The sequence below is a fragment of the Phodopus roborovskii genome, unplaced genomic scaffold (assembly GCF_943737965.1).
Source record: "Phodopus roborovskii unplaced genomic scaffold, PHOROB, whole genome shotgun sequence".
In the NCBI taxonomy this organism is placed as follows: domain Eukaryota; kingdom Metazoa; phylum Chordata; class Mammalia; order Rodentia; family Cricetidae; genus Phodopus; species Phodopus roborovskii.
The window spans coordinates 1,137,095-1,155,978 of NW_026125680.1; the positions used below are offsets into that span (position 1 = coordinate 1,137,095).

The following is an 18,884-nucleotide window of genomic DNA, read 5'->3' on the forward strand; positions in this document are numbered from 1 at the left end:
GTAGCTCAGTGGTAGGGGAATACCTGTCTAATTCACGAATGTCCTTGGGTTCAATCCTCAATACCTAAAAATAGGATGCTTTCGACTTATTCAGGTCTTGTGACCTTAAGTCAGTTTCTAGGACTATAACATGAAAAACACAAGAGATTTCATTACAGTGTTTTTATGTTTAAGAACTAGTATTTAAAAACTGAGAAATTTTAACTATTTCTAATATATTCATATGGTGAAATAATATTTGATAGTTAAATGCTTAATGGCCCAGAGCTGTATCTGCTATGTGATAAGTGAAAAAAGCAGGCTACTAACTTTTATTTATAGTCTGAACACAATTTCCCTACATATGAACATACATAGAAGAAAAACTAGTAACTTATAATCTATGCATGTTGGCCTAAGAATAATTTGTTATTTTCGTACTTTAAAACTTAAAGTTTCTCCAACAACATGTATATTACATTGTTTTATTTCAGTCAAAACATACATAATGTGAGATCAACCATTTTAACCATGTTTTAATATGTGTAGTGTTTTATAAATCAGAAGTTATGTTCATTTTAATTAAGAAGACTCTTTTTGTTTGTTTGTTTGTTTTTTTGAGACAGGGTTTCTCTGTGGCTTTGGAGGCTGTCTTGGAAGTAGCTCTTGTAGGCCAGGCTGGTCTCGAACTCACAGAGATCCTCCTGCCTCTGCCTCCCGAGTGCTGGGATTAAAGGCAGAAGACTCTTAATTTTGTACCTGGTCTACAGTCACGCCATCGTGGCAGTGGTTCATCTGGACAAGGACAGGAAAAAGGCAAGCCAGACACATGAGATGTTTTGTGGATCAGAGTGGTAGAGAGGAGTGTTGCCATATCTGAAGACAGCATTGGTAAGTCGAGGACTTTCAGGTTTTTTGGCCCTGACCAGACTGGTCAAAGAATACTGTAGCAGGCAAACAGGAAGTAGGGAGGAGCATTGAGGAACCGGAGGGACAAGTCAGAGTCATATGGAGAAAGGAACTTGTGGGATTACTCATTTCACATTGCATATGCAAATGTCCCCAAATTCATTTCCACACAGAGCTTTGGAGACACAAAGATCATCTCACAGAGGCTAAGGAGGTAGAGACGCCAGTGGAGTGAGCAGGGTTAGGGGAAGCACAAAACTGACAGTCTTGCTTGGATTCTGATTAAACGTGTGGCTGTAATCAATGCCCTTGTGTTATATCAGCTGCTCCAATTTGGTTTCGTTGATAAGAATTTAGGTAGGTCTTCGTTTTGCAGTCTTTTTTTGTTTGCTTTTGCCTTTGTGCTCTATAGTGAACATGTTTCCCAGGGTCATTGTTAGGACAATGCATGGCCAGTTGCACTAAGATAGCACCAGCTTGAAATGTAGTTTTTTTTTTTCTGCGTTTCTTGGTTTATTTGAGTTCTAACTAGTCAGTTTTACTGTGGGAAGGCACGGTGACAAAAAAAGAGTGCTATGTCCTCCTTGTGGTGGCATCAAGGGGGCAAGTTAGCAGGCTGCATTCTGCAGTGTCCTTTTCTAGTGTTGTAAGAAGGAGAACCCATACGTGATGTATTCAGGGGCCAGGAAAGAAAAGGGAGAGACTCATCTGGAAGCTTGCTAGAAGATAGCTAGTCACCCTGAGATTAGCAGAAGTGTTGGAGCCTGCACAGTATTTGCATAAGCATCCCTGAGCTCAGTAGAAACATTAAATCAGTAGTGGGTTGTAGGGCAGGATGGGGATGGGCGGACTCTAGCATTCTTTGTGGTTACCTAACTGCAAATGTTTCATCCCCCCCCACCCCTCTCCCACCCCCGCCCAATGCTCCGCACCTGCATCTTTCTCTTCACAGTGTCAAAGGGAAAGGAAAGAGTCTGGCTCACAGCAGCAGCCATACAGACATTGGCAAAGTTTTGCAAGTGAGAGAAGCGGTCCCGAGGTCCATTCCAGATTTTCTCCAGGTTCATGTAAACTAGAAGGGAGCCAGCAGAGAAGGGAACAGCACCTGTGAATCAAGTACAAGGCAGAGGTTGTTATCTGGAGAAACCACTGTCTGGAAGAAAGGAATGCCTATGGAGAATGTACAAGGGGAATAGGAGGGGTCTGGGGTTGCTTGCTTAAAGCCCTCCTAGCTAAGGAGCAAGAGGACATGTTCTGGGGGGGGGTAGGGTGACAACAACATATGGTCAAGATTCCTGATCTGGTTCACCTAAAAGTTTACTGTCAAGAAACTGCACATAAAAGAACTATAAGCAAATCCTGAGAGCTGGGTGTGCTGACACATACCTATAATACCAGCAGCTAGGAGGTGGAGGAAGGAGGATCAGTAGTTTAAGTTCATCCTTACCCATATAGCAATGTTAATGCCAGCCTGGGCTACTTGACTGCATGAGACACTGCTTCAAGCAGGAAAAAAAAAAAAAAAAAAACAACCTCCAACTAGATTCTGAACTTGGGTTTGTGGTACAGATGTTGAACAGTTTAAGGCTGAAGTGCACTGGTGTTTGCAACTTACATGAAAATCACCAAAGAAGCCAGGTGGTGGCGGCACACACCCTTGATCCCAGCAATTGGGAGGCAGAGACTGGGGGAATCTCTGTGAGTACGAGGCCAGCCTGGTCTACAAAGCAAGTTCCAGGACAGCTAGGGTTACACAGAGAAACCATGTCTCAAAAAAAAAAAAAAAATTCACCAAAGAGAAAGATAGACTGATGAATGGCTCTGAGGGATGCATAGACATGTAACAAAGTAAAAAAATATTAACTGAGGTCTTCAGTTAGTTATTTACAATGTTAGAACTTTCCAGTGTGTTTGAACTACAAAAAGGAGAAAAGAATGAAAAGAAACATGGGGGGCGGATTATTCCTATAGTACTGAAGAGATAAGTAAATGGTTCCTAAGTTAAAAGCACCTACTCTTCTTGCAGAGGGTCACCTCCATCAGGTGGCTTACAACCACCTGTAACTCTAGCTCCAGAGAATTTGATACCATCTTCTAGTCTCCACAGGCACCAGCACTCAAGTGCAAACACACACCCACCTACCCCATCCCCCATTAGAAAGAAAATAAAAACCTTAAAAAAATCACTTCCATAAAAGAAGTTAGTAGGCAGCACTTGATCTACTTTGGGAGGCTAGAAAGGGGCAGAAGGAAGCATTCTGTGATAACCGTGGCCATGGAGGTTACCTGACCTTTCTTGGAAGTCTAAGGGCCAAGTTTGCACCATACACTGTGGGATCCTCACTTTCCTAGTAATTAAGATAGTGAGCAAATAACACTATTTGGTACTCTGACAAATTTCCAGGAACTTTCTGAGCCATCTTTGGCTCTGATCTGGGCTAGAGAGTTGGCTCAGTGGTTCCAAGCACTGGCCATTTTTCCAGAGCATTCAAATTCAATTCCCGGGACCCACACTGTGGCTCAAGACCACTTGTTACTTCAGTTTCAGAGGATCTGCCACTCTCTTCTGCCCTCCATGGGTACTGCCCACATGTGATACACAGACATGCATGCAGGCAAAACAACCCTACACATAAAGTAAAAAATGAAAATAGAAAAAGAGATCTTCTAGATGAGATACGGCTGGGGATGTTAACTCAGTGGCAGAGAACTTACAAAGCTCTACCATTCCTAGCACTGAAAAAAAACAAGGGAGGCAAAGGTACTTTTTAATAAACATGTAGTATAAATATATTTATATGTTATAAACATATTTAAAAGGACTCACCGATTTTTTATTCTTATTCAAAAACATTTGGAGAAGCACTAGAGAGGCTGAGGCAAGAAGATCAGGAGTTAAAGCCCAGCCTTGCCTATATAGTGAGCTCAAGCCTAGCCTGTACTACATTAGACCCTATCTTGAAACAGAAACTGAAGGATCTTTTGCTGTGTGTTGGGCCCTATGTGAGGTTCTGGGACTATAACTCAGAACAAGCTAATTTCTGGAGATGTTTACCATCAATTGGAGGAGATAGGTAGGGAATACTACTTATGACGCTCCTGATGTGTGTGCGTGTGTATCACATCATATATGTACATATAGTTATACAAGCTGATTTATATACTTAAGCATCAGAGTGATTAATTTTGCTCAGAAGAACCAGTAAAGAATTGACAGAAAAGAGAATTATCTCTCTCTGCGTTGTTAAGGATTGAACATAGAGTCCCAACCCCACTCTACCTGCCATAACCCTTTTAACTCTTTGATGTGGGTCTCGGCAAATTGGCTAAACTTGAACTCTGTAGCCCAGGTGGGCCTTGAACTTTTGCTTCCTCCTTGAACCTCCACCTCCTAAAGCTAAGGGGGAATTACAGGCCCAACTAGGCATGTCTGTTGTCATTTAAGACTAGAATACCATGTAGCAAAGATTAGCCTGGAACTCAATTCACCTACCATAACCTCTAGAGCACTGGGATTGCACTATATGCATGAATCACCACAGTTGGTTTAGAACAGAGAACTTTTGAAGTGGTTCTTGAGCAAACAGTAGGTCCATCAGACACTGAGAGTGTGGAAAGGGAGTCCAGGCAAAGGGTATATGTATTACGTACAATGAATGTGTATTTCTAGGAAGCACACGGATTTCTATGTACTTGAACATGACAGCAAGTAGAGGCATGCTACAGGCTAGGCTTGAGGTAGGACAGACTGGCAGAGGCCAATTCTGAAGGATCCAGAATGCCATAGGAATTCTGGTTTTCTCCTTTAGGTTTTAAGGATTGCAGTGGAATGATCATCGTAGCCAGGGAGCAGTACACAGGGCACACTGGAGATAGGGCAAGAGATAAGAACATGAATCTTTAGGAGAGTCTGATTCTCTAAAGTCAGTAAGAAAGATGACAGTGGCATGAGATAAGGCAGAAGAGAGTACAGGCATATGCATTAAAAGAGGTCACAGTGACAAGGCTTAGTGACTGTAGTGGGAGGAGGAACCAAGGTGATTCCTGATTTTCTTTGAGCTTGGGCCACTGGGAGAAAGGAAGGAAGGCAGTTTTATGTACTAGGGGATGCATAAAGAAAAGTAAGTTTCAGACTAGTGAGGACATCAGATTTTTCACCCAGGGAACGTGGAGATCATCATTTCCAATTGAGGTGTGGTTTCACTAGGAACTGACATAAAGTAGCTAAGGAGAAGGTCCCAGAATCATAGTGTGCCCCACTGTCCGTGTGATCTTGGGCCAGTCATGTAGCTTTCCTAAGCACCTGCTTCCATATCTGTAAAATGAAGTCTAAGAGATTGTTCAACAGCCAAAAAGTTAGACAGGTCTGTAAGGTGGCACACATCTGTAATTCTAGTACTCAAGAAGCTGAGGCAGGAGGATGAAGAGTTAAAGGGCATCCTGGACTACATAACAAGTTCCAGGCCTTGTCTCCAAAATTGAAATAAACAGTTAAATGTTAGATATGAAGAATAAGTAGCTGTGTTCTATTGTTCAACATTGTAACTATAGTTAATAATAATGTATTGTACATTTCTAGTAGCTAGAAAAGAGATTCTTATATTTTTTGTTTATAAGCCTAGCCTTTAACAGCTGAGTCATCACTCCAGCCCAAAAAAAAGAGATTCTTGATAGGAGACTGGGGGAACTCATAACAGAGAAATGATAAATGGTTGAGGTGATGGATATGCTAAGTGCTTTAATTTGATCATTATGGAATATATGTGTGTATTAAAATATCAAATATAGCTCATAAATATATACAAGTATATATCAATTAAAAATAAGAGGGCTGGAGAGATGGCTCTGCAGTTAGTATGCTATGTTCTTGCAGAGAACATGAGTTTGATTCTCAGCACCCATGTGAGAACATCCATCCAGTGTTCTCTTCTAGACCCACATTCCTGAGCACAAACCTCTACATACAGATAGAAATATATATGTGTGTGATTAATAAATAATAAAAGTAAACTTTCATGGGGGAGGGAAAGTTGTATGTCTTCAAGAGTGTGGCCCTGGTAATTTGACCATAATCCTGTGGACAGCCCTGTACCCATAAATATATAAATATATGGGCAATACAGATTGGACTGGGTAGGTTATTAACAAAGAACACAAGAACTTGAGAAAGGGGTAGGGAAATAAAGGGGAAGATCTTGGAGGAGTTAGGGGAGGAGTAGGGATATGATCAAAGTACATTATATGAAATTCTCAGACTTAATAAAAAGCCTAAGAATAAAAAGATAAAAAAAATTGAATGAGAAATTATAGCCAAAGCTTTTAGAAAAGTACTTAGTACCCCTAAAAATGTCAGCATTGTTATAAAAGATATGAGTCAAAATATACTCATGCTTGTTGAAACTACTAGCTTAGGATAGAGTCATCTAGAGAGGGGATGCAGGGTAAGAAAGCCAATGTAGAAGGCTGGGTATGGTGATGTGTGTTTGTAATCTTAGTACTCAGGAGGCACAGGTAGGAGGATCACTGCAGGTTAGAGTCTAGCCTGGTCTATGTAGCAAGTTCCAGACCAGCCAGGGCTAACAAACAAACAAATAATCATAAACACCAATAAAAAAGAAAGCCAATATAGAAGGTAAAAATAAAGCTGAGGGAGGAGCCTGGGGACCATACATAAGCAAGCTGACAATGTCAGATGACCCAGATGGGCCAGGTATATTGGATAAGAGAGATGTGAAGACACCCAGAAGACAGTGGCACCCTAGAAGCTAAGTCTCTAAAGGACAGGGTGAATAATGTTACCTAGTACTACTTAGATGGACTATATTCTACTGGAGTTGAAAGAGGTCCTGTTTATGTATAGCTCTGTCAAAGGTTATATATAGATATCACTGAGATCCTGTTGTACATATACACACTGAAGATGCCTATCAGCTGGGCAGTTTTGAGGATGGCTTTGAAGCCAGGCTTTTCTGAGTCACTTGCCTTTTTTAGCCTACAATCTTGAGGCCTCTAAAATCGATTTAAATGTTCATGAAAGTACACAATACCTTCACATGTGTTGAGAAGAGCTGTCAAGTTCCACCTTACCTAAAACAGTGAGGGATACCCCTCGATAAAGGGCGAGGAACCCTTCTTGTTGATAAATAGTAGAAAAAGCATGAATAAGCCCCCTGTAAGATGGTTTCAGCATGTTCTGCACAATCAAACGGGTTTTGATGAGGTCTGTAGGGTATGTGACAATCATGGAAACCATGCCCGCCAGACTTCCGGCCACAATGGAGCTCCACTGGGAAATATGGCCTAGGTCATCCATGAACAGCACAACAAACCTGGGCAGAAAAACAAAGAAAGTTCTCAAGATATGAGCTTTGGACTATGCTGGCATGCTTCAAATATTTCCTAGCATTTGGAAATGCTTTACAATGTGAAAAGTGTCAGAAGTATACTGGGATTACTGAGCAGTGAATTCAAATTCTACTACCCTCATATAAGGAAGAACTGTCCAGCTTCTGATCTGTATCTTCCCCAAATCCTTCCCACTTCACTTTCAGAATTTTCCCCTTTTATCTGCATAACCATCTAACTTGCTGGTGGGCTGTAAAGGCACTGGGCAATTGCTACATTGGAATGCAGTCTTTCCATACTCTTAAAATTGAAAGGGGATAGAATTTCCTGAAATAACTGCAAAATCCAGAAATTTTACTCTTCTCCAGCACAGGGAATGGAATCCAAAGTCTTCCACACATTAGCTTCATGCCAAGTCCAGCATCCCAGAAAGTAAGTTCTGAGTCCCAAAGTCCAAGCCAATATCAATTTTAATCATAGCCACCGGGCTTTGGCTTCCCACAGAGGGTCCTACATCCAGCTAGCTGATTAGGTTATAATTATTAACTAGCTAACCTACAGTGAATCAGCTGATTGGATCACAAAGTTGCCACCAATTAAGCTGTTTTCAATACCTTGCTTCCCCCCTTCCCTGCCCCCAGAAATGCTGTCTGTCATGTGGTGGGTTTAACTTCTTGGAAACTCCTGGGTTCTGGGAGGTGTCTGGTTGGAGAATTGTGTTTGGTTTGGTTTTGCTCAAATAAGCTCTGCTAAACTTAGTGTAAAGAATTAGTTTTCTTTATAATGGTAATTACAAGTGAAGCTGCTGTTTTACTAGTTATCAGACAAATGACAAATAAAAACATGACAAGATATCCACTTCTCATCCAGCAGACTGTCATCATATCAAATGATGGAGAGAAAGTGTGCAAACTGACACCCTTGCCCTTTGCTGGAAGGAATATAAAATTGGTAGGGTCATTTTGCATTATCTAGTAAATTTAGAGAAACACATGTTTTTACCGTGTAATTCCATTTTCTAGTTCATAGCCTAGAGGAACTCTTATAGATCTACATGTGAAGACACACTACAAACATTTCTTTAACTTTCTTTTTTAAGTTTCTTTTTAAAGATTTATTTATTTATTATGTATAGTGTCCTGTCATGTAGATGGTTGTGAGCCACTGTGTGGCTACTGGGAATTGAACTCAGGACCTCTGGAAGAGCAGCCAGTGCTCTTAACTTCAGAGCCATCTCTCCAGGCCAATCATTTCTTATAAGAATGAAAAGTTTCAACAATTAAATGTCAAAATGTAGGTGAGTGGAAAAAAAACAATGACATTGTCATTCAATGGATCCCATCTGGCTAAAATCAATGAGCTTAGATAAATCATAAAAACACAAGAAATAAGTCATAAAAGCATAATGATGAATGAACGAAACAATCTGCAGATGATCTATAGTGTATGACAACCATAAACAATAAAACTCATCAGTATTGTTTAAGGTAAACAGGTACTTGTGAGGAAGTATAAAAGTGAACCCGTGGGGAAGGGGAGAGGGACTAGGACCCAGAATGAAAATGAAGAAGACTCTACCTTCATCCTGGCTTTATTATATTTAAGAGAGATTCATGGATGGGGGGGTCTTGTCACACATGCCTGTAGTCATGGGTTCTTGGGAGGTTGGCAGAAGAAGCAACACTTTGGCTTGAGGATGCTTGGTCAAGACTTGAACTCAAAATTGAAACAAGGGGGCTGAGGATGGAGTTCAGTGGTAGCATGATCATTTATCATGCTCAAAGCCCTGTTTTGATGCCCAGAATTGCTAAAACCAAAACCAAAAGCTAACCACCACTCCCAAATATCCAAAGATATTTTGGGTTTAGTAGTATGGGCCTGTAATCCCAGCATTTGGATGATTAAGACAGGAGAATCTTCAGTTTGAGACCAGCCTGGGCTACAGAATACGTTAAAAGCCAATCTATACACAGAGAGACTCTGTTTTAAAATGGTATGTAAATTGTGGGTGGTAGGTATATGAGTGTTTGACAAACTATTCTTTTCATTTCTCAGTAGGTTTACAATTTAGTAAAAATGACTTTGCATGGACTTTCCTAAACGCAAACCATAAAATATCCTGTTATAAGCCTTTTTTTGTGGGGGTTAGGAGGGAAGCAGGGCATTACCAATCACAAGTGTCTACCCCAGAAGAAATATTTTCAGGGGTACGTCTACACCATTCCAAGCTACAAAAAGCAAGTTAATTCCTTAGCGATGAGGCTGTGAAACTAGAAAAAATAGTACTTCCTGCCACAGAATGGTACAAGGAGGATACCGAGAGTCTGGAATAAAAGTGAACAGAGTTGGGCTAAAATAATTTTATCTTTTTCAAAGTGAGAGCATTCCCAGTTCTTTGGCTCTCAAACTTCCAGTGGAAGGGTAGGTTTCCTGTTGTTCAGATGACAGCTGGCCTGATGAATAATGAGTAGGCTTTCAGGTGAAACCATCTGATGTTCATTCATAACATCTCCTTCAAGGGCTTATTGGTGCATCTCAATTGGAGTCCTGGCTATGCTCCCAGCACTGAAGGGAATGATATACAGACAATTAAAGCTGGCATTCACCAATGGGCCACTGACTTCTGTGTTAATGCCGGCATACCACTTCTTTCCCCTGGCTAGGCAAGATGGAGGAACAGGAGATAACAAAATAGAAATGCTTCTCTGATTATCTGCAGCAAGCTGGCCAAAAAAAAAAAAAAAAAAAAAAAAAAAAAAACCCTACTTGGAGTTTAGAATGCAAGAAGCAGCACCATTCTTTTTCATTGTCCCATTCTTATTACTCATCCCATTCAGCCAATCTAGGAAATAAGCTAATTTATTGCCCATTTGTTGACTAACCATAATGCACCAGATACTGTGCTAGTTGTCAACATATATCACAAAGAAGAACTCAGCAGTCCTATATTGATGTTTAATAAGGATCAGGATAAACAAATAGGCCAAATAGATGTTTATTCAGGGAGAAATAACTCACATCATAGACAGATGAACACCAGCAGGTTCCTGGTCCCAAGGATGCCTCCGGATGTTCTCCTGTCCCTGTGCTGCAAGCAAGAGAGCTCTCCGAGCCCCCTCCTCAGCCTTAGTTCCCCCAGGTCACATCTGGCCTTGTCTCCACCCCCCAATGGGCGTGGTCTATGCCACAGGTGCAAACAAGGTGAATCTCTCACTATAGTCCTAACAAGGAAATGACTGACTGAAAGAGGCATCTAAAAGGAAACAGGCCCTTGGCTTACTAAAGTACTTGAACTAGGAAGAGGAACCCTATCTTTTTATGTTGGTTTGTTGTCTTAACTATCAAATGCAGAAAATGAAAAAGAAGAACTTCTTTCTACTAATACTCCTAACCTATTATCTTCCCTTAGAATAGGAAAGTCAAGGGGCCAGAGAGATGACTCAGTGCTTAAGAGCAGTGGCTGTTCTTGCAGAGGGCCAGGCTTTGGTCTGCATATAGCTTGGTCCCACATGGCAGTTCACAACCATCTGTAATTCCAGTTACAGGAGATCTGGTGCCTTATTCCGACCTCTTTTGGTACTAGGCATGCACATGGTGCACGTATTTACATGCAGGGAAACACTCATAACACATCTAAAAAACCAGAGTCAATGTAGATAACGTTAGGCTACCAATAACATCATTGTAGTCCCTATGTCTTAAAAGTGTCTGACTGGCCAGGGAGGCAGTGTTCCATTTTTGTTCTTCCTCATGTACGTACATACCCACATAGAAGCTTTATTCAGTGAGACTGAGACGGAATGCACTGGTGATCTGCAGGAACCCCTTCCTTTCGGCTCGTGCAGATTCAACACACAACCCAGATATATGTAATCAGTGCTCACACAGGCTAGCCGCTAAACATCCCAACACAAGCTCATTGGCTATGAAAAGACGAAATGGGGGTTGCTCTGAAAAATTCACAACTGCAGGGACCCAAACTAATATATATTCAGACGAACAAGCCGTTGTGTAATCAAGCTGGAGGAGGACTTTCTTTTTGATGTGTTTGAAAGCCATCCATTGTATCAGCCAATAGTTGCTTGTGACAGAAACATAGCACCAGCCATCATCTTTCATTTCAATCTAATTAGGTAGATATTTTGGCTGTGCAGTAGTGGACAGAACCCTGGACTAAGGAGCCAGAGGAGGTTGTCACGTTGTAGCTCTGTCACTGTAATTTGGATAGATTTTTCAACTATTTCATTCACTGAATATACTGGAAGTTTTGTTCCAACCCATGACCAGAGAGTGTACTGTTATTCCATGCCACCTGTTTTGCAAATTCATGGAGACAGTGCAAATGAATGGGTAGGATGATAATCCATGACTACCAACTTTATGTGGGAAGGATGCCTTCACAATGATCAACCTTTCTAACTATACCTTGTCATTCACTAGAATTCTTCCTTTTAGTTTTCAGGAAGAAAATACTCTGTCAGAAAAAAAATATTAGCAAACCTAGTCTATGTAACCCTCTGCGCCTCTCTTATTTCTTTTCTGTAACCATTACAGATACTCTCAGCTGCTGCACGGTGTGACAGGCTCCTGCCTGCTACTACCACCCACGGTCTTTCTCCTCTTCCATCTTACCCTGCCACCAGGAGACAATCATCACCCTTGAATTTCTCATCACAGCACTACCCCCACCCTGCATAAACATTTCCCAAAGCTACCTTCACATACCACGTCTGATTTTCAACATCTCACCCCGACCTGCCTTTCCAGCTCTTTGTGCTGCATGCCTTTCCCCTTCTTTGCCTGTGCTGACATTGCCTGCAATGCCTCATCTCTGCCCATGAGACTCCTTCCTACTCGTTCTCCCAAGGCCAAACTAGATAGTTGGTTCTCCTCTGTGAAGCCTTCCCATCTTCTCATCCCTTACCAAAAATGTACATTTCTACAGCACTTGATCTTCTGGCAATTTATGTTGATGAAATTAAAGTTTATGTGTGTGGACTGAGGTATAACCAGTCCTTTTTGCTTAACTACTTTATAAACTGAGGCAGGGGGACTGACCCTACTGCTTTTGTTCTTGCACTGTCTCTGGCATCACATACATGATGGTTACTTCTGTGTCCTAACAAATGTCAAATGAATGAAGACAGAAAGGTGGCATAATGTGCTATACAATATGAGACTTGGAATCAGAAGGCCACTAACTAGAAGTGTCCCATTGTGAGCTCAGTTCTTTACCCCTGAAAATGGACATAGCACTTTCTGTCCTGTGGACTGTTTTAGGCAGGAAGCAAAGGTGTGGAGGCCAAATGATTTCCATGTGTAAGATAGCTAATAGAAAAGCCATGCCATTAGAACCAGGCTTTGAAAAATCTGTCCCCTCCTCCTGCTCCTCTGGACACATTCTGTCTTATCCAAGGAAAGATTTCCCTACTATTTTGTACATTAGAGAGCAAAGTAGGGAGAAATTGAATCAGTAAAACTCATGACTGTAGGCCATATTTGCTGGGGAAACAGCAGAAGCCAGATGGAAGCCTTAGAAGATGGCCTGGAGCACCCACAGATAAGGGCCAACTGCCAGGCAAGCCTCTCAGCCCTGGCCTTCCAAGTAAGTGTCAAGATACTCTTGACTCTCTTCCAAGCCTGCACTATGGTTAAGACTGACTAGTTTGTTGAGCTGGGAATACAGTGGCAGAATACCTCACTCACTGACTTCAAGGTCTGGGGTTTCATGTCCAGCACTGGAAACAACAAAAAGTAGCCAGTCCAGCTCCTGCCTGTTTGTATAATTTACAGCCAAGGCCAGCCTTTAGAACTGGCACTGTGCCTACCTAACGAAGAATGCAAGAACTCCATTTCCCCAATGGAGAAATAGTCCCTCCTCTAGAGTTGCCACCAGTGGCTTTCTTCTTTTGGGCTTCCTTTCCAGCTCTCATGCAAATATTCTTGAGTTCTTGTTAAGATCCCTCACTGCACCCGCCATTTGTATCTCTAGATCTTTCCCTGAGTAGTTGATGTGGGAGAAGGTGACAAAAGTCCACAGGATGAGATCAGTGGGTGGCCGGGAGTGGGGGCGGGGAACATAAGGCTGAGAAGACAGGTCCCTCCTGGGAAAAGGAAGCTACAGGCCCCCATTGAATCCTGACACCAAGTTAGGCTGGGCAGGAATCTTTCTGAGACTGGTCCCTCTTCCTGTACTGAGCACTTACTTACTCCTGGGTACACTGGTCTCTCTCACACACATACCTTCAGGAACATTCTCTCCTAAGCCAGCAGAAGCAAACATTTCCAAGTTGCTGGACAATGGGAATGGTCATCACACCTCACCTCCTTGGGAAGCTTTTTTGTTTCTTTACCGCCAGATATCATTTGCTAATTCTGCTTCCTCCTCTTGTTCCTCTCAGAAAGACTAAAGAATTCCCAAAACTGCAGCCCACAGGGCAGGAATCTCAAAATCATGTGAAAAAATGGGTACTGGGCTTTAGAGGTCACACATCTGGCCTGTGACCTCAAGCACCTCCCCTCTGTTACTAGGAAGGAAGCAAGGGAGACTGAAACCTCTTAGGATTCCCAGTGCTGGTACATCAGGGTGGCCACTCTGCCACCCCAGCCCGACCTCCCGACCCCTCCCTCCAGACTCTTACTTTCGGTAGGCGGCCAGCTGCACCATGCTGCAGGGGAAGAGGCGCAGGCAAGCCACGCCGTTCCCCTTCCACAGGGCTCTCGGCCCCTCGGCCAGCCATACGCGGCGTCCCGTGGCCCACAGCCCCTGGGTGTGGCCTTGCACCATTCCGACCTGGGCGAGCACAGTGGCGAGCTCCAGGGGCGCGGTGAGGCTGAGGCTGAATGCCCCCGCCAGTCCTGCACACAGGAGCCGCTGGCTGCAGGTTAGCCGGCTATCCCGCCTCCACGTAGCCATTGAGACCCAGGCCCTGGCTGGCTACCTCGTGGCTGGTGCCTGGGGCTCACAGGCCACCAGCAGAGTACTCCGGCCAGGCCCCGCCCGGCATGGGGCGGACTCTCGAGATGAACTCGGGAAGCTGCGCCCACGCCCGAGCAGCGCCTCCCGGCTAGGGTGGGATCGAAGGAGACTTTCTCAGGTATCTGAAGCATGCCCAGTCAGCATCTATTTTCAATGCAATTGCAACGACTGGGGCTTCCATTTTCTGTGGTTAATAGTCACCCTGTTCTCTCAAGGCCAAGCCAACGACAGACGTTTCTTGTTAGGTATGCACAGGTCTCTCTACCTTGCAGTTCTCTGCCCCTTTTCACATTCTATCTCCTCCTTCCCCGATTGTCTTCTCTCCCATCCACCTCTTTTATTTTAAAACTCGACTAAAAGGTTGTACAGACAGCAGAAGAGACAGACCTTGGATAACAACCACAGCTGCTACCCAGCAGACACTTGCCAAAAACTCAGTGGCGCATTCAAACCAGCTTTTAGCAGATGGGGCCTCATTTGCAGAAGCTGTGGGTATGGTTAGAACGCAGACTCTGGAACTGACCTGCCTTAGAATCCTTGGCCCTGCAGATGGCCAATCATATGTGGGTAGGGAAGTCACTGGATCTCTTTGTGGCTCGGTTGTTTCACCTGTACCATGGAGATGGTACTTTCTAGGAGTTGTGAGGATTAAATGAACACTGACTGGGATGGTAGCCAGATTGTCTCTGTTGCTTATGAGGTTATTAGATATTACCTTATAGAAGAGGAAACTAAGACACAGAGACGCTTACTCAAGGCTGAGTGTCCACTGCAAGGTAGAAGTAGGGTTCATATGTAGGTCGATTTTAGGCCTACATCTACTAAGGGCCACACACTAGGATGTCACAGTATAACTGACTACAGTGTGGACATTCAGTGATTCTGTAAAGTAAGGAATAGGACAATAAAAGTAAAAAGGTGCTGTGACTTGGCCAGACTCTAAGGAGGATTTTAATAACTTTCAGCTGGAGGGGGTGATATGTGTGTGTATGTGGGGGGGGGGATGGCACACGATTTTAATCCCAGCACTAGAGAGGCCCAAGGTAGGACAATCTTTGTGAGTTCAAGACCAGCCTGGTCTATAGAGCTAGTTCCAGGCCGGTCTCCAAAGCCACAGAGAAACCCTGTCGCAAAAACCAAAAAAAAACAAAACAAAAAATTCTACTTTTATTTCTGTTTTTAAAAGGGCACAACAAGGAAAGCGTCAGTTAGCAAGTACTGTAAGACATCCTGGGTTGGTAGGTGCCTCTGCATCTTATTTCTATATTGATTATCATGATGCTAATAGAGTCTTTTCCTTTTGAGTTAGGCATATTTATCTAAACTGGCACATACTAATTGTATTCATGGGATGCAGTATGACAGCTGAACATGTGCCATAGGAATTTCAGGTTCTTGGCTCAGCTCACAACTAAGATACTGGGGAGATGGCTCAGTGTGTAAAGTGCTTGGTGGGCAAGCACGAGGACCCCTGGCATCCATGTAAAAGCTAGGCACAGTGGCCTGTGTCTGTCTGAAACAGTGAACTCAAGGTTTGGTGAGAGAACTTGCCTCAAAAGTTAAAGTGGTGGTGTCAGAGTGATGGGGTAGAAGATAGGCAGGAGAACGTGTCAAAAAGAAACCAAATACTGTGTATGTTGACTTTAAATTTAAAAGAAACAAGTAAAAGCAATACATTGAACAATAATGAGGCCAATGATTGGGGAAGATACCGGATGTTGGCCTCTGGCCTCCACATGTACAAGCATGCATAAGCTTACTCCCCACCCTCTCCTCACCCTCCCCTTCCCTCCCCTCCCCAAACATACACACCAAAGTAAGTGAAGGGTTTATTTTGTTTTGGCCAGAACTGAGCAAACAGAAATTCTGAATCCCTCTGGGCCTTGTCCCTGTCAGTGTTACAATTTATAAAAGGTGAAGCAACAAGCTTGAAACAATGCGTATATGAATTTAGCGGTGATATCAAGTTATTAGAAGCCAGAGATAAATCTTTTCTCGTGAGAAACCAGCTTATTCTCTGGTACCAGGGCTCCTGTGGGTGGCTTAGCCTCACCCTTGCATGGATTTTCCTCTGGGAAATTCTAACCCCTAGGGCCCCTGTTACATAGATACACTGTACCATGACAAAATCAAGGCTTATTGCACATCCATCACTTCAATCATTTACAACAATATATTTGTAGATTTCAAAATACCAAGAGGAGGCTTTCTGAATGTTTCCGACACACAGACAAAGCAACTTGCTAAAAAGGAATCATTTTAAGTCTTGCAAGCTCTAAGGCTAAGAAAGATGAGGTCTATTTTAATTTCTCAAGTATATTTTTTTTCCTATATAGACACATGGAACATTAAATGACTAGCAGCAAGACATGTATTCAATGCCTTCTGTGTTTTCATGACGAGGTACCGACAAGATGTGCTCTTTTTTTCCTCAGCTCGTGTCTTTCTGCTCCGTTAAGCACTGGACAGGGCAGGCTTCCCACTGGGAGCACTTATTTGCCTTGCTCTGTCACCAGCAGCTGGGGAATGCTTATTTGTCTTGCCTTGTGAGTTGTTGTGTCTTGAGGGAAGCTGTGGAAAGGGGCAGAATGTAGCTTTGCAACTCTGAAGATTGGAAGATGTAGGATTATGAAAGGGCATGAATTGGAATTTTGGATCATGGTAAGGATACCTTCAGGTACCAGTTCTGCCCTAAGCACTCTGTTGCCAGTGGCATTGGGCTCCAAAGCTCTGTCATGAAGTATCGCCCTGGGACTGCAGCTGCTGTCACCTTACCTTATTGCACAGACAGTTGGCTCAATTGAGCAGTATCAACTAAAAAAGAAAACCATTTTCTTTTGGTGCTGTGGAGTTGAACCCATGGCCTTGTATATACGAGGCAAGTGCTTTACCATTGAGCAACGTGCCTAGCTCAGTTTTATTTTTTTCTAAGTCACCTTGTATGGGAACTTTAAATGTAACTTCTTGGGACTATATATTCTCCTTTTTTATTTCTTTTTCTTTATAGTCTGTCTTTAGCACAAACAAGATGTCCAAATGAGCCAGAGATGGAGCCACTTTAAGTCTAGAAAGCTATAGGCCAAGAAAGATAATAGGGTCTATTTAAACCTCGAAAGCATATTTTGGTATATTTTTCCTCTGCAGTTAACATTGAACAGTGAAATGACTAGCAGCAAAGTGTGTGTTTGATACCTTCTGTGTTTTCATGATAATATGCTCACAAGATGTGCTCATATTTTCCTGAGCTAGAGTCTAGCTCATCTGTTAAGCACTGGGCATGTGATGCATGTCAGTCTTTTTTTATATCACATCCTGGGCATGGAGCCCAGGATCTCACACATGCTAAGCAAACAGACTGTGATATGTAGACTCTAACTTTACTTGCTCTTTTTTCATACCTATCTAAAAATGAAACAAAGCAAAACACCTTTACAACGATCCTCCAGCCTTGGGAAGTGTATAGCAACCATGTAACAAAGAGAGAGGCAGTCAGTAAAAAGTTGTGGCAGAAAGTAGATGGGTGGCCAGCTAATGCTGGCCAGTAGGTAGCCTCCTGTCTCCCTAGTCACTCCAACTGTCACCTTTCAGTTTCTCTTCTCACTAAAGAAATCCTTCCTCAGCACATTCCTTTAGCTGCACTCGCCAGTAGGATCTCAGATGATTATCTTGCTGTTTGGACTAGCACTAGTTGATTCCTGTTCTCCTGCTTTTACTCTTTCATTCTTTACTCTTGTGCAATTTTATCTTATGAATTGCAAAAGCAGTACAGAGCTGTTGTCCTAAGACAAATGGAATGGAAGTGTGTCAAGGGAACCAAAGATCTGTGCTCTTAGTTAACCACAGTTAAGAGGTGTGTATGTGGCCAGGTGGTGATGGTGCATGCCCATGCCTTTAATCCCAGCACTAAGGAGGCAGAGACAGGCAGATCTCTGTGAGTTCAAGGCAGCATGGTCTACAGAGAGAATTCCAGGAGAGGCTCCAAAGTTATGCAGAGAAACCCTGTCTTGAAAAACAAAACAAAACAAACACACACACAGAGGGGGGGAGCATGTGTGCGTGAGTACATGCTTGTGTGGCTCTCTGCGTGCCTGTCTGTCTCTTCCCTCCCTGTGTATCTTTCCTTGCCCTTTCTGTGCTCTAACATTCATTTATGTGGATTTGTTTGCTTTGCTATCAACTCCTTCTCTCCATCCTGCCCCTTTCTCTGCCCCTCATTCTTTCCCTTCAAATAGACATAAAATCAATACTCTGAAGTGATTTTTAAAAACCATTCTTCTAGAATCAGGTGTCTGTGGAGAAAGAAACACGTACACTGGAGAATAGCTGAATATGAACTCTGTCCTTTTATACTGTTTGCTTTTTCTCCTTTCTTTGTGCCATGGGCATGAATTAAAAAAAAAAAAACAACTCTCCACCAATTTTCTTTGAAGCATTCCCATCAGATGCAATGTCTTCTGTAACATTATCTTGCCTTTGATGAGCTGAGCTGATTAATTTTTAAATGCCAAACAATTCTCAATGAAGTTCTGAATGAAACAAGATACAGTCTTTCATAAACATGGGTGCAAGCTAGTTTTATCAACTTGGCACAATTTAGAATCACCTAGGAAAAGAATCTCAAGTGGAATCATCTAGATTAGGTTGGCCTGCGGATATGCCCATGAGGGATTTT

General features: G+C 42.8%; 2 protein-coding genes across 3 annotated transcripts in view; one reads left to right on the forward strand and one right to left on the reverse strand.

Annotated features, from left to right (window-relative positions):
- The window catches only part of Slc25a43 (solute carrier family 25 member 43), a 34,541-nt gene extending 20,328 nt beyond the window's left edge, over positions 1–14,213 (reverse strand). The window contains exons 1-3 of one of the 2 annotated variants that reach the window (XM_051178409.1): positions 13,875–14,199; positions 6,976–7,217; positions 1,821–1,993 (exon numbers count right to left, since the gene is read on the reverse strand). In XM_051178409.1, coding sequence (XP_051034366.1) covers positions 1,821–1,993; positions 6,976–7,217; positions 13,875–14,149 — 690 coding nt within the window. In that variant the 5' untranslated portion in view covers positions 14,150–14,199. Of the gene's footprint in view, positions 1–1,820; positions 1,994–6,975; positions 7,218–13,874 lie in introns of both variants that reach the window. The other variant, XM_051178410.1, reaches the window with a different exon arrangement.
- Positions 761–18,884, forward strand: part of LOC127217411 (A-kinase anchor protein 17B) — a 109,030-nt gene continuing 90,906 nt past the window's right edge. The window contains exon 1 of the mRNA XM_051178395.1: positions 761–870. The gene's annotated coding sequence lies outside the window, so the exon portion shown is untranslated. The remainder of the gene's footprint in view (positions 871–18,884) is intronic.